The sequence below is a fragment of the Dromaius novaehollandiae genome, chromosome 20 (genome assembly GCF_036370855.1).
Source record: "Dromaius novaehollandiae isolate bDroNov1 chromosome 20, bDroNov1.hap1, whole genome shotgun sequence".
Classification (NCBI taxonomy): Eukaryota; Metazoa; Chordata; class Aves; order Casuariiformes; family Dromaiidae; genus Dromaius; species Dromaius novaehollandiae.
Genome location: NC_088117.1, coordinates 1,667,763 through 1,682,261, shown reverse-complemented (window position 1 = coordinate 1,682,261; position 14,499 = coordinate 1,667,763). Strand labels below are relative to the sequence as shown.

The window sequence follows — 14,499 nt, the reverse complement described above, 5'->3', positions numbered from 1 at the left end:
CATGCTGCTCCCCCTCTTCTTCCCCTGAGACCAAAGAGGAGCTAGGTAATTGTCAGCATCTGCCCTTTTGCTGGCCCTTTTCTGTTTAAAACAACTTGCTACCTATAATGCAACAAGTTGGGCAATAGCTGTAGACAGATCAGTACTACAATTCTGGCTTTAGAAGTAGAAGCAGAAAAACAGTGCTGCTTAAAAAAAACAAACTCACATTGCCAGGATGCTTGAGCAGAATATTTATTCAATGCCATAGTGAAGAGCAAAACTTGGTACAAACATAAACCCTCACTGCCTCACTTACTACTCCACAGAGCTGAGTGAGAAGAACAGATTTCACAAGCTCTGGGGGAGAGGGGAAGAAGGTAGAGACCAAGTTACTTTGTGTAACTGTATGGGTAACTGGAGTTAGATCTTGTGCACACACATAGAGAAAAGGACTCCCTCCTTTTCTGGAAGTCAGACGATGACAGAAAACCTGAGTACAAGGGTTTTGGATAAAGCCACGGGCACCTGCAGAGTGGAGGGAAACAGAAAAGGAAGGATACAAAGCCCCTTGTCAAGGACCTTAGGAGCTGTTAAAGCCATCAGTGCACATCAAGACAGTATCTGCTGCCTCCATAATGTCTATTTGCAACCCAGCCGCTGCGAGTGGCACAGACAGCTGCCCCACAGCGCTCCCAGGATTCCCAAAGTTCCTCCTCCAGCCTGTGTTTCAGGCCAGGCTCCCTTCCAAGCACAGGCCTAAAGCCCAGCTCCTGGGGTCACTGCCGGCCAGCAGTGGCTCTGGGACCAGTTCTCAGCCATCTAGGCCAAGTCAAGATTAGGAGCTTAATTTTAGACTCTCACATTTGGCTACCCGCTGGAGAGAAGAGCTTCAGGGACAGCGTAAACAACATTGGGTTCATAATAGCTTAAAGAGAGCCAGCTCCTGTGTTCAGAGGGGTCCCCAAGAGGAGCTGACCCTCCCGCTCCAAGGCAAGTGAACCCAGGTAGGAGGAAGCTTATTCAGCTGTCACTTCAGGTGGAGGAGTGCTGTGTCTCCCCACCTGCTCATCTGTGGGTGAATACCTGTAGACACCTATGGGTGCCCACACCTATTCACAGAGAACATACCAAGAGAACCTAAAGTGCCACAATTTGAGTAGCAAGGGAGGGAGGTGACCATAAGACCCACCAGCCATCCTCACAGCTGCCCCCTTCAGAAGGGGCAGCAGATCCCCTGGAATAAATATAAAAGTTACCAACGCCATAGCTTATTTAAGTGTTACTTAGCAGAGAAAGACAGAGGCAAAGCCAGCACCATGTTACCACCAGCTCTCCCCCAACTCAGATTTGGGAACTGGTGATATCAATACTTAGTTGCTAACAGAAGGCATCAATGTAGCAGCTGGCTGCGTCCCAGAGGGCTGCGCTAAACGCCAAGTCAAGATGCCAGGCGGGTCCTTCAGCAGCAGCCCCAGCCCTGCCTCCCCTCTCACTGCAACGGTCTTCTCAGCCCTCCAACCCTTACTGCCCTTTGGGGCCCAAATGCTGTGTGGCAGGAGGCACTCGGCACACCCAGCAACTAGATGAACTGCCCGTGGAGGTTTGGGACAAATGAACATTAATAAAACTACTATATTAAAAAAAAAAAAAAGGTAGTCCTGCGGTAAGGCAGCACAGCACTGTACCACTGCTTTTGCCAAGTGCTCTGCAGCCAGTAGCTCTCAGCAAGGTCAGCCACGTCCCAGGCTCACACAGTACGAAGGCTGGAGACAGGCCTCAGTCTGTCCTCAGAGACCAAAGCTCACCTGGAGAGAGCTGTGACCAAGTAGCAGCATTTGTGAGAAGCTGTGGGGAGGCTGCCCTGCAGTGACCAGCTCAGGCCACTGCCCCGTCAGACCCAGGAACAGGCCCTCGGCTCTTACGTGCTGTCTTTGAAGCAGATGCTCTGAGGAGGAAGCAGTTCCCACTGTTGGGGTCCCTCCTGATCCGGCTGATGGGATTCATGTGCCCAGAGCTCGTCTCCACTGTGCAGGGCTCAAAGCTCTGCAAGCTCCAGAGGAAGTGGCTGGAGTGAGGAAGCTGCAGGAGCAGGTGTACCTGGGTTCAGCTTTTCTGGTTCATGAGCCAAGAGAAGAGCAGTTTTCTGGGCCTAGGCTTCCTGGCCTGCTGGATTCGCACTGTGCGAGGAGAGCGCCACACCTTGATGGTAGCATCATCGCTGGCCGTCAGGAGCAGCTCCTGCTCAACTGGGCTGAATGCCACCGAGTTGACCACATTATCATGTTGCAGTTTGGCCAGGCAGATGTTGTAGTGCCGGTCCCAGATGTAGCCATGGCGATCCTCTGCCCCACTACATCAGACAAGATACCGGTAAGGACATTACCCAGGCAGCCACGTTTAACCTGCCTCTCCCAACCTCCTCCTTTCTGCGCAGGCAGAGGTTGCCTCCGACCTGGCCAGAAGCCCTAGCCTCCATCTGCAGCCTTGTCACCTGAGAGCACTGCAGTCTGGGCAGGCAAACTCCTGGGATCCAGACTGCCACAGACAGAGGTGGGTTCCCAGAAGCAGAGCCCAAAGCGAGGCCTTGCAGCAAGAAAAGCCTTTCGAAAGGAACTCGGGACACACAGGCAGTCAAGTTGTTGGCTTGAATTCACAGCTGGGTTTGCCAGCAAGCGCTGCAGTGTGAACTGCCCTGCTCATTGCAGCAGCAAGGCTGTTTTAAGCGATCCCTTCGACTCCCCCTACCTTGCTGCCTGCAGCCCCCAAGGTGGTCATTTGCCACCCACTGCCAAACATGCCACAGCCCAGTGTTTCCTCTTTCCACATCGATTTCACAACAGCACCACAGCAGACTGCCTTCATTAGCACATCCCACCAGCACCTGGTGATTCAGTCATTCTGCTCTTTACAGATCCCCAGTTTCTTGCTCTGCTCACGACACACGGGAATTTCCTGCACGCAGACTAGCCCTGCTTGCACAAGCCAGTCCCACAGCGCCAGACCCCAGGCCCTCCCTGCCCTACTGGACTTGGGGCCAGGCTCCTGCCCGCCCCCGTGCCTACGCACCTTGCTACGAAGTCCCTGCTGACATCCAGGAAGATGAAGAAGCACTCCTCGTTGGGTGTGTAGGCCCGATGCGCACGGAGGGCTCTTTTCACCTCCTTCATCGTCTTCAGGTCGAACACATGCAGATCGATCTCCTCGGCAATGGGAGGCGGCTGCATCGGGTCCGAGATCACGCAGTCCCGCGGCCAGGCCCGGCTGTTCACGTACAGGTACCTTGGGAGCAGAAGGGTTACCCCAACACCTTGCTGCACACTCAGAGAAGTCAGAGCCCCAGCTGTAAAAGCCTTTCCCACAGCCCAGCCCAGCAGGGAGGCAACTGAACATTTTTTTTTCCTGGTCCCTAGCAAGCCGGCAGCTCTGCTAACTAAAATCTAGTCCACAATACAGGAGCATGTTCCTGAACCGCTACAGAACCACTTTCTGTCCTGTTTGGGAAGGAAAGTGCCACCACAATTGGGACTATGGGCCCTAGAGGCTAGGTTGAACCTCTCTGGTCTCATTAAAACCAATTCCAAGCATGGTGGCTGCAGAGCATCTGACCAGTCTGCCTCAGGGACAAGGCTCATTGCTGCGGGCAGCTCCTTCACTCTTACAAGGCTCCTTGCCTGACCCCTAACCTGAAATGGGCTCAGCCAAGCAGAAGGAAGAAAGTTCTCCTGCTGAGATCTGGGAAGATACTTGAGCCACACACATCTCCAGCATTAGCTTACAAATGGGATGTGGATGGACAGTGGCTGCCTGAGCAGGCTCCTTGCTCCATCCACTAGACCAGCACGCCACCAGCATGGAGACTTCCCTCTGTCAGCAGCACTTCAGCAACCTGCAGCAGAGGTCTGAAGCCTCCCCCAGGACTGGGTTAAATGCAGCAGGGGCAAGTGCTCTTTCAGGCCACACGGTGCCTTTTCCAGAAGGTGAAGTTCACTGCTAGCATTCAGAGGAGGAAGAACACCCAGTGTCCTCTCTGCCACGTGTATATGCAAATAGGTCCCTGGGGACAATCCCAGCCTACAGGCATTTGAGTAAGATACTCCAGCTGCTCTGAGTTGCAGCTACTTTGTACAGCCAGAAAAAGCAAAACAATCTACCCTAAAGTGGAGTACCTCATCCCAGCTCCAAAGCAGATGGGTCTCCTCCCAGAGGAGAGGTTGTTTCTTCTCCTATTCATCCCAGAGTCTCTGAACAGCTGCCACCCCAGACTGCCCCATGCACACCTCACACTGCCTGAAGCCAGGAGGGTGCTCCCACCCTGCACGCCTCCCTCCCATCACACTCACCTGTGGTCAGGGGAGAGGCCCATGCCAATGATGTGCCCATGGATGTCAATGACGTGATCCAATGAGTCAAAGAACTCATCTGAACGCCTCTCCTCCCCAAGCACTGGCCCAGCAGTCGTCATCTGATGAGGCAGGATCCTTTTAATCCCTTGGGGACGGAAAGCAGAGTCAGTCCATTCTGCAGGCTGTTGCCAGCACACAGCAGGATTGATGGAAGCCCCCAGACTTCAGAGAAGAGCTTCCCTCAGTGCTGCTAAGAAAGCAAATCTGACTCACTTCTGGCCAAGAACTGAGGGAAGGGTCTGGAACAGGGCTCCTATCCCTGCTGGGTTCTTTCAAGCTTTTGCTAGTCTTTTGGCCAGGAACATGCACATAAACGACACTTTGGCACATTCAACCCCAGCCAGCAAGACACTCAGCACCCTGCCACCATACCATCTGGTGCAGCCACAGCTAGTTCCAAGCCTGGGTCCAAGCCTCCTGCGAGGCTGCAGAGCTCCTGTGAAGCACAAGGGAGCTCTGCTGGCCCCAGGAGACATGCTGGCTGTGGAAGGGATCTTCCCTGAAATGAATTCTTGGGCTGGGCCCATTTCCTCTAATAGCCAGCCTAGAGAAAGCCCAGGAAACATGCTGGTGCAGCAGGCTTTCCCCACTGCCTGCTGTCAAGCTCAGGTAGGGGATCAGCCCTGGAAAGCTCCAACAACAGGAATCCAGTTTCGGCTCAAACCCAAGTAGTTTACAGCTTTTAAACCTCCAGACTAAGGGAGAAACGTGCAATGGGTCAGGTCCTCTCCCCCTTCCAACTCCAGACAGAGGTCCCAATCTAGAGGGCTCCCTGGATGACTGTAAACCTCAGAAATTCCTGGGCACACGTGGCCTTAGCCTTCTCAGCACGTCCATATGGCACATCCCATTACCCTCCTGAGGGAATCACTGCTGAACACCCTCAATTTTGGCCACCTCCAGCAGCCAAAGGAGGTAGGAGTAATGCCCTGTTGCACCTCAACTCCAGGCCACTCACAAAGTCACTGCAGCTGAACCTGGGCACATGAGGGACTTCAGGATAGAAATCTTTGCCTCTTCCAACCCAACTGTCAAGGCTTGCCAGCACTTTTATCCTCATTTGCACAGCACCAAAAATCCCAAACAGCTACGTGATCTCCAAATGCAGATGCCAGCCGAACAGGCAACATTTGCCCATGACTCAGACCTACGCTAGCACACGGGAAAGAGAAGCTGACAGGAAACACCTGCCAGAGAGGTGCTTGTGAGCTGCAGATCAGGTGAGACTGAGCCAAAACCCAGAAGCAGGCCTGGCCACACCAGCAGCAGCGCTCCCACCAGCAGCTCTAGCCCAGCAGACTGGCGAGAGAAGTACGACAGCAAGCTCTTTCAAGTACCAGTTCCTCGGGGCAGAGAGCAGATGCACAAAGGCTGGTTCACCACACAAACCTATGGGCAAACAAAGCATTTTGCAGTGACTCATGGCTGGGAGAGGAGCTGAGCCAGGGTTCATCCCTCAGAACAGCCAGTCTCCGCTGCGGGTCCTGGCTCCAGGCCAGGGAGTCATTGGCATTCAAAGGCACCAAAACCCACGGCCAAGGGAGGCTCTGCTGGAAGTCAGAAGAGTCCGACGGCAGCAGCTACCTTAACACCACGCTTTGCCTTTACACGCTGCAGGTCCCAGCATGTACTGCAGCGTTTGTTCAGCCAGGCGGATCAAGCTGCACACTGCTTACCGGGGCTGAATCACAGCAGACCACCCACCGCGCCGCTGTGCTTTCAAAGGTGGGCCGAGGCCAGGGAGCTGGCTGACGTCTATCACTCCTGTCTGCAGACCCAGTCGTGGAAGGCAGCAAGGAGCATCAGAGCTACACTCAGTCCAGGTTGCATTCCTATCTTAGGCTGTTTCCAAAGCTGTAGACAACCTGGAGAAGAATCACTTGGCCTCTGCCCACCTTTCCCAGTAAGCTATCCTGTCTTATTCAACTGTACTGGTGAAGACCAAAGAACAGAAGGGTTAGGAGCACCTGTAGCTGGGAGGAGAGGCTGTAACAGCACAAGCAGCAAGAGGAACTGCAACTGTCCAGCTTTACAAGAAGTCTTCTTGCCTAGAAGCAGCTCTCCTTCCCTTCCTGCATTTTACTGATGTGCCTGGTCCTTTCCACTGAACTTCCAGGGTAGCTCTCAGGGCCTTTTGAGAAGCAGCCAGACAGACCATCTGTCCCTGTTCATCACCACATTATCTCACCATAATGTCAGATTCTTCTAATCCCAGCATCCCAACAGAGCCCCAAATAAGGAGGGAAGTCCTAACCCAGAAAAGGGTTACCCACAGCACTATTGCTTAGCTAGTGCTACAATTGCAGACCCTTGTACCCTGCTGAGCAAGCAGAGGCTGAGAGCCAGTAGGCTGCCTGGAATCACACTCTCACCTTGGAGATGTTTGCTGAAGCATCTAATTGCCTACAGTGAAACCCTTTCTGTAACGAACCAGTGGTTTAGCTTTTAGCTGCTCAGGTGTCCCACTGAGACTTAAAGGCCACATGATGTGTCATTAAACTGGGCAGTGATGGAGGCAGCTTGGCAGCGCTCCCCTCAGAGCTGGCTGCAAGGACATGCACGGCTCTGTCTCCCAGAGCTGCGGGGCACTGGATAAGCAACACACAACTCCAAGCCACTCAAACTAGTCTTGTCGAGAAGCCCTCTCCACAAAGGAAACAGGACTGAGACCCTCCCACAAGCCCATGTCAGGGCAATTGCTGTCCTTCACACCCGCCTGCTTGTGCACAACTCATGGCTGATGTTGAGAATGAACTCCTGACTTCGCAATCCTCTGCTTATCCCTTGCTGCGAGTTTTCGATCTGGCTGAGTGTCAAGTCTGGCAGAAACAAAACAGCCTCGAAGGAAGTGCTTGAAGGGTGGAACCCCCTGCAGTTACTGCAGGCACCTAAAATGCCTTCTGCATCAAGAGCCCAGCAGCCTGAGCAGAACTGCAGCTTATTCAATACAGACACAAGCAGTAAACAAGACAAGTATTTTCCCAACTGAAATTCAGAGTGTAGTTGCAGGTACATTCAGCCTGTGCCCCCAGGGAGGCTGGCATGCCCTGGAGCTCAGACTACAACCTTACCTATCTGATGTGGAGAATAGGTGAGGCATCCTGTGGTGAAGATCAAGTATTTTGTCTTGCTATTGCTGTCCGTGGGGAGCAGGTTCAGCTCCGGTGGTTTAGTTCTGTTGCGTATGAACAGCTCAGCCACCTTTGTCTCTAGCTCGGTCTCAGTCATGGCAGGCCTCACGCGGCCCTCCATGATATCATCAAAAAACTGCTGCAACCCATCCTCTGCTGTCACATCCCCGTCATCTGGCAATTCCTGTCCTGCTGGCTCTGGAGTCTGCTTGGGCTTGGCCTCCTCTTCCTCACTGTCACTGCCGAGATCAAAGACTGGGCAGGTGGAGGTGGAAGAAGCAGCTAGCTGCTCCTCATAGTCCAGGAGAAGGTCTGGGGAATCGTACCGGCTGCAGTCTGCCACCATCACAGTCCGGATAGTGCTGGCATTCAGGTTCTGGATTTTGAACAGTCTCTTCACCACATTCACATTCTCAGACTCTATACCCTGGAAGCAAAAGGGAGATAAGCAGGAACCATCTCACTGCAGACATGTTGATCCCACAGCCTCTGCTCAAAGAGCCACTTGCCACAACCTTAAGCCCACCCAGGGGACCCCAGTCAAGCATCTGACTCCTCTGAGCACTGCTATCTGGGCACCTCAAAGTACTGCGGATCACGAGAACCGGTCCAAGAGGCTGGCCAGCTTCATTATGCTTCCTGGGGGTGGGAGCACCGACACAGAAAGCCAGGGCCAGGTTTATGCAGGCAGACAACAACTGAGCTGAAAACAGAGGCCAGGCAGCCTTGCTCCCACCTCCCCGCCCCAGGTCATTAGCTGGCACAGCCTGTCGCATGACAAGAATTTCAGGAACAGGCCTCTATGATGAACATAGGTGCAGTAAGAAGTACCATGCCTCTGGCCTACAAGAGGCAGAGGAAGAGGACCTCAGCGCTCTTGGAGTTTGCAAGTACCCCTCAACGGGATCAGCCCAGTTCTCAGCTCCCAGTCACAAGCTGCACATCTCTTCCTAGCACAGAGCTTTGGCAGTTTGCAGGCCTGTCAGATTTGGCAAGGTCCTTCCTTGCCTCTTGGGGATAGAGGATTTAATGTTGTAGAGTCAGTGCAGCACAAGAATGTGGTTATTGGAAGGGTGACTGTAATGCAACGCAGCTACAGACAATTTAACCTAGGATCAGCACCAGAGCTTTGGGTCAAATTAAAAAACAGGATGTGCAGTTGTGACATTTTGTGACAGAGGCAAGACATGGATGAGGAACAGGCCTGAATTCAGGACAGTGTCACAAGCAGCAGAGAATGAACAAGCAGCAAACAGTCTCTGATCAGTGCACACTGATCTCTAGGTCTCACCATAGCACAACAGACAGCACCTGGCCCGCAGAAGTCTCAGCAAGTGGCAGGCAGGACTAAACTCAGCCTCCCACCCACCTCCAACACCAGAGAACAGCACGCACAGCTGCCAAGTGGGAGAATGGTCACTGCTCGGGTACATGCCAGCATGCAGCCATCTCAGGCCCAGCTTTATGAACTGAAGGAGTTCAGCAACCCTGCTGTGGTTCCTCCACTTTCCCCTCTAGCAAGACAAGCTCTAAGGCACTGCACTCGTGTTCTTATGCCTATTAAGGGGGCAGGAGCTAATGGAAGCAGAGAGTACAGAGCTGGAAGGTGAGGAAGAGACTGTTGCAATGGGTACCACAATAGTAAGTGCAGAGAGACCTCATGCAAGGGTTGCCTCAAGCTAAAGATCCTGAGAGCAAGCCAGATGAGACAAACTGAGAAGACAAGGCGACTCAGTCATATTTCCCCTCTCACACCTCTTCAGTAGTTTTTCTTCCCACAAGAGCCAGCAGGAAGCTGCACTGCCTGTGAAGTCAGAACAAGGGCACCTCCCTCACCTGGAAAGCGTTGTTCAGCCACAGCACAGAACAGGAGGTTATACGCCCAATCCGATGGAGATTGCCAGAAATCAAGTTGGTTTCATTCAGCCAGCAGCCAAACACATCGTAGGGTTTATTCCTCACCCTGGAAAGTAGTGTAAAGTTCTCTGGAAGGGAAGGGAAACACAAGCATGAGGTGATGGCTCCTTACAAGGGCTCTGGAGAAAGAGCAGCAGAAGACAGGGGAAGCAGATTCAAGTCTTGGCTACCAGCAGCAGAGGCACTGCTGCAGTGCCTTTAGTGGAAGCTGAGCAGCCACTGGCCAGCTTCCAGTCACTGCAATGGACATAGATAATTCCTCTCTTCTAGAGGCATATGGGGGGAGGGCATGCACAAGATATATGGGCAGCCATAGGGAGTCAAACCAGAGAGCCATCTAGCCTCATGTCCTTTCTCCAAACATGGCCTGAAGCAGACATCAAGGACAAGAACAGGCCAAACATATAAGACTTCTTAGCACACTCCCAGCCTCCCACTATTGCAGCTTAGGGCCTTTCTGAACAATACAGTTGTGCATTTAGCAACACTCCTTGATTTTGGTGCAGTCATAGGACTGCAGCACAGAAGTACCAAAAGATAATGCAGCTGGGATTAGCGGGGCTCACAGGACTAGAGCAGAAGAGGTAGAGGAGGTCAGGATGGTTGCGCCCCAGAAAGCCACATGGGACCCCAGGGTGGGACCAACAAATACTGGTGTGGGTCAGAAATGGTGGCTTCAAGACAACAGGTAATATGGGTAACTCCTGCCTTGCCCAGATTCTCACTTAGAACTGCAGTTAAGTGACAATATTAATGCCAGACTACTACTGTTCTAGGTGATTACATCATGACCCAAACAGAGATAACTAACATTATCCAGAAAGTTTGCCCAACGGCCCTGTGAGATAAAGGCCCCTTTGCACAGATGGCAAAAGGCAGGACAAGCAGAGGGCAAGGCCACAGCACACACAAGGAGCAAGGAGAGGAAGGGAACCCTGGCACCAGGAAGCCCCAGTGGAGGTAAGGGCAATAATTACCCATGCTGATTACGGCAATCTCTCCTGATGAGGAGTTGTGAGGCCCCACAAAGACGCCTGAAACCAGAAGGAGGGAGTCATCCGAGTTAAACTGAGAGAACTGTGTGTAACTCCAGTTGTATGGCCTCATATTGGAGCTGTGCTGCAGGGAGATGTCCAACTCATTGCTCCAGATCTGAAGACAGATAGACAGACAGTTTGAAGCTGTTAGAAAGCCTGACAGTTGTTCTGCTTTATCTGTCCTGCCAGCACTCACCAGGGAAGAGCAAAACAAAAAAACCACTCCCTATCTAATTGCCTCCAAGTTCTGATTTCCCTGTCCATCCCCTTCATGAAAAAGGGGCCAACAGTTTTGGAGAATAATTGAATGCAGAACTGCTTCTCCATCAGAGAGCCAAGCAGTGAGTGTTACTGCTACAGCTGTATTTTCAGTACATTGAGAGAGATTTCTCCCAAGACAATCATTGAGGGAAGACGCCTTCTACAGCAGATCATTATCCCCATGGTCCCTGTTATATCCACAGCTCAGTGGGGGACTGATCTGCAGCTAGGAAGCCCTCAGAGCTAGGCAGGCACCTCTACCACCTTCAGACAGGCTAGAGCTGGAACCCACAGCCCTCAAGGCTACATCTACAAGACTCATTAGTTCTGTGGCTTTGAGGACAGCTCAGCATCTGTAGGTACAGATGCAAGTCCAGGTACACCTGGCCAAACCTCTCCACAGACTTCTTACGGGCTAAGCCCTACTAAATCAAAGCCGGAAGATTTGCATGGGGTGCACTACCACTTTACCTTGACAGTACAGTCTTTGGAGCATGATGCAAACAGACAGCCAGAGTGGGAGAAACTGAGGTGCAAAACCTGGTCATTGTGCTCCTTCAGCGCCTGCACTTCAACGCATGGGATGGTGTCGTAGAGCCTCTGGAACTCGTCATACCAGGACACGGCGGCTGTAACACATGAGCAGACCTAAGCTAAACACAGCAGCCACGGAATAAGTCTTTAATAAAGCACATCCCCGACTGCTGCTAGCAACGCTGGGAGCTCGGCAGTGGCCAAGGTCCCTACAGCTTCAGCCCTTGCTAGCAGGGCCTAAGACTTGTTCTCAGTAGCTTCCCCACTCCCACACAAAGCCCTTTCTTTCAGTAAACACACAACTCCTCAGCATATCACTACTTTCTAAACCACTTACAGCCACTGCAAGAACCAACCAGGGCACAGCTGTTAGATAATAGCTGTTAGCTATCTAAGGAAAAACTTCTTGCAGGACAAAACAGCAGTTGGAACTGCAGACGTACCCCAGCATAACGAAAACAAATTCATCGTATGATGAAGGGAAAGTTGTTCCTTGGGGTACCGGGCCCTGCTCTGATTATCTGTCTCATGCGACACAGAATTAAGAGAGATCCAGAAAGGGTACGAGACTGACAGACAAACTTCCATGAGACAAAAAACTGTGGAAAACAAGAGAGAAGAACTGGAGCTGGACACATTATGTCAGGACAGAAGAGGAATCTTGCAGTAGAATAGTTTGGAGCACACTCAGGGAAGTCATACTGAAGGCCAATAAATACATAAATAAAGAAAATTTTTAATGAAGTGCCAGTAAGGCAACCTACAGACTCCTGGCAGCAGCAAATCCTGAAGAAGCAAAGATTAGACATTTATATGGATAATGGCCAACTTTCCTAGTTACACTGAACAGGTCTGAAGGTTTTTTGGAAAACTCTCTCTGAAGTCCAGGAGACACCTGCTCTTGCAGGCAGGGAGCAGTTTGCTGCCAGGACATCCCGACATCGCTCACTAGGCAGGGGAGTTCACCACCCACTGAGGCATTCAGTCCCAGCCCATCAAACAGCGAAGCAGTCTGGACAAATCCCATTTGGCCTAGCGGCTCCAACATTTCTGCTTGCAAGACCCATTGGACACTATTCACCAAGCCACAGACTTATCCCACACCAAGAGGTTGGCAGGTGATTTCTGAAACTCATGTTTCAGGCTTCTCCTGGGGCTGGCGGGCACCCCCATCCCCAGGAACCTGGTGGATGACTTTCACAGCTCCAGACGTACAGCTTGGGAGGTGTCTGGATATATTACTGGATTACACTGACTACTCATTCACAATTAGCACTAAGGAACAGGGTTGTCAGCTTGCAAAATCCAGGGAGCATGAAGTAAGCACAGCCTGGTCAGAGAGCCTCAAATAAAGGTAACTTTTTCAACCCTGTAGAGTTCACAGAGCCTGTGCAAGCAGAAATCAAGCATTATTCCAAGTCATCACACCCACATCTCATCCGCTCTTCCTCAGAGCCCTCTTGCACTGGTATTCCCTGCTGCAGGGCAACCTAGGTTCCTCACCGCTCCATCCTTGCAGTTCCTTCTCATCCTTTTCTAGCAACTGCAACTCATGAACAAGAAGCCATGCTTCCCTCCGGCATAGCCATCCTCAGTGGCAGTGTGCATATCCTCTGGGGCAGAGGAGGGTGCACAGCCCTCCTGCACCTCTGCAGCATGCTGGGAACAGGCATTTCTGACTGCAGGAGAGACCCACCTTGACAACAAGGGCTCCTACCAACAGAGCCCCAAGGCCTGCCTCAGCAGGGCTTGACAGCATTAGGTTACCTTCTTAGACAGGACCAGAAGAGTAGCAGAGAGCAGCTCTACGACTGTACAACGACCAGCATTGAGCCTGTTGATAGCTCTACCTGGGGAAGGCCACGCAGGGCTCACAGTTGACGCTGACTGTTAATAGGTCATTTTCCTAGCGCAGGCATAGGCCGAGATCAAGTCAGACCTGCCCTAGCAAGTGGGTCAGCTATTAGCATTTGCCCACTGTGCAATTAAGTTCTCGCACACTCACCTCCTTCTCCAACAGCACATTCATCCTCTACAGCCAGGCTACAGCTACTGCCTACACCATATTGAAATGTCAGCTTGACTGACTAATATGTCCAGCTCTTCCTAGTCTGGACAAGGAAGGGATAGAGCCTAAAGTGCAGGCTTGCTGCAAGGTCCCAATCTTGATCAGGAAAAGCCAACAGCGATTATCAGGGAATCCAACAGGGCTGTAACACAGCACTGCAATAGGACTCACTGCAGCTCTTCAGGACCTTCTCTAGGAACAGCAGCACTCAGACCCCCCATGAAGCAGCTACCAGAGGGCCTGCTTGCAAAAGGCTAAAAAAACCTCACCTTTCACTGAAAGAAAGGGAAAGTCCAAGCATTTTCAAGCACTTCACACCACCCTTCTGAGGAGCATGGACAGCCCCAGGACCTTTCACACATGGGTCACCATCCAAGCCCATGGACTGCACACAGGACACAATTTCGTGTCCTCTATCGCAGCCAACACCGGCAGCAAGCAGAGGGCCGGGCAGCTCGGGGAGAGCAGTCCTCCCCTTCGGCCCGCCCTGGCCTCGCAACCGGGGCCGTCACCGGGTAACGGCCCTGCAGGAGAGCCCGGCCCGAGGAGCCGGGCAGGCCGGCCGCGGCAGCGCACCTGGGTGCCGGGGCACCTCGCGGGAGATGCGGTAGTAGCGGTAGAAGAGCTCCTTCCAGAGGAACTCGTCGCGGGCCACGGCGTGCCACTGCCGGCACACCAGCGCCGCGGCGAGCACGTCTACGTGGTCCAGGTAGAGGAAGATCTCGTAGAGGACGCTGTCCGGGAGCAGGGGGCCGCCGCCGCCCGCCTCCATCGTGTCATTCTGCCGCGGCGCCTGCAAGAAAAAGCGGGTGAGGCCCGGGCCGGCTGAGGGGGTCCCGCCGGTGCCTCTCCACCCCCTCCCCGCCCCCGCCGGTGTCCCCCCGGGCCGCCCCCCTCACCGCACCTCCGCGGCTCCGGCTACCCCACCTCCCTCTCACGCCCCTTCCGGTCTCTTCCTTCCGCCCCGGCTTTTATGCGCCGCTCTAGCCGCCTTCTCTGTGGTTGCTCGTCCTCCCGCCCCTCACGCGGCTTTCTTTCCCAGGCAGCAAAAATCGAGCCCAGAGCTCTGCCCCTCCCACCCTCGGTGCCCCAGGCGCAGATAGCCGAGCGCGGCCCGCTCGCTCCTCTCTCTAGCGCCCCTGCAGGGCAGCTTCCCCGGCTCGCCC

At 53.1% G+C, this 14,499-nt stretch overlaps 1 protein-coding gene across 3 annotated transcripts; it reads right to left on the bottom strand.

The window, feature by feature from the left end:
- Nucleotides 1-218: 218 nt before the first annotated feature.
- FBXW5 (F-box and WD repeat domain containing 5) lies at nucleotides 219-14,366 on the bottom strand. 3 transcript variants are annotated; one of them, XM_026106252.2, is made up of 9 exons: nucleotides 14,261-14,366; nucleotides 13,910-14,126; nucleotides 11,203-11,360; nucleotides 10,411-10,585; nucleotides 9,353-9,501; nucleotides 7,457-7,943; nucleotides 4,323-4,470; nucleotides 3,049-3,261; nucleotides 219-2,332 (listed from the first exon to the last, which is right to left on the bottom strand). In XM_026106252.2, exons 2-9 carry the CDS (start codon nucleotides 14,103-14,105, stop codon nucleotides 2,086-2,088), a joined length of 1,773 nt encoding a protein of 590 aa, XP_025962037.1. In that variant the 5' UTR covers nucleotides 14,106-14,126; nucleotides 14,261-14,366; the 3' UTR covers nucleotides 219-2,085. The 3 variants fall into 3 exon arrangements, with proteins under 3 accessions (XP_025962037.1, XP_064379612.1, XP_025962036.1); XM_064523542.1 differs by having other exon boundaries at nucleotides 14,233-14,355; XM_026106251.2 differs by having other exon boundaries at nucleotides 14,238-14,354.
- Between the last annotated feature and the right edge of the window lie 133 nt (nucleotides 14,367-14,499).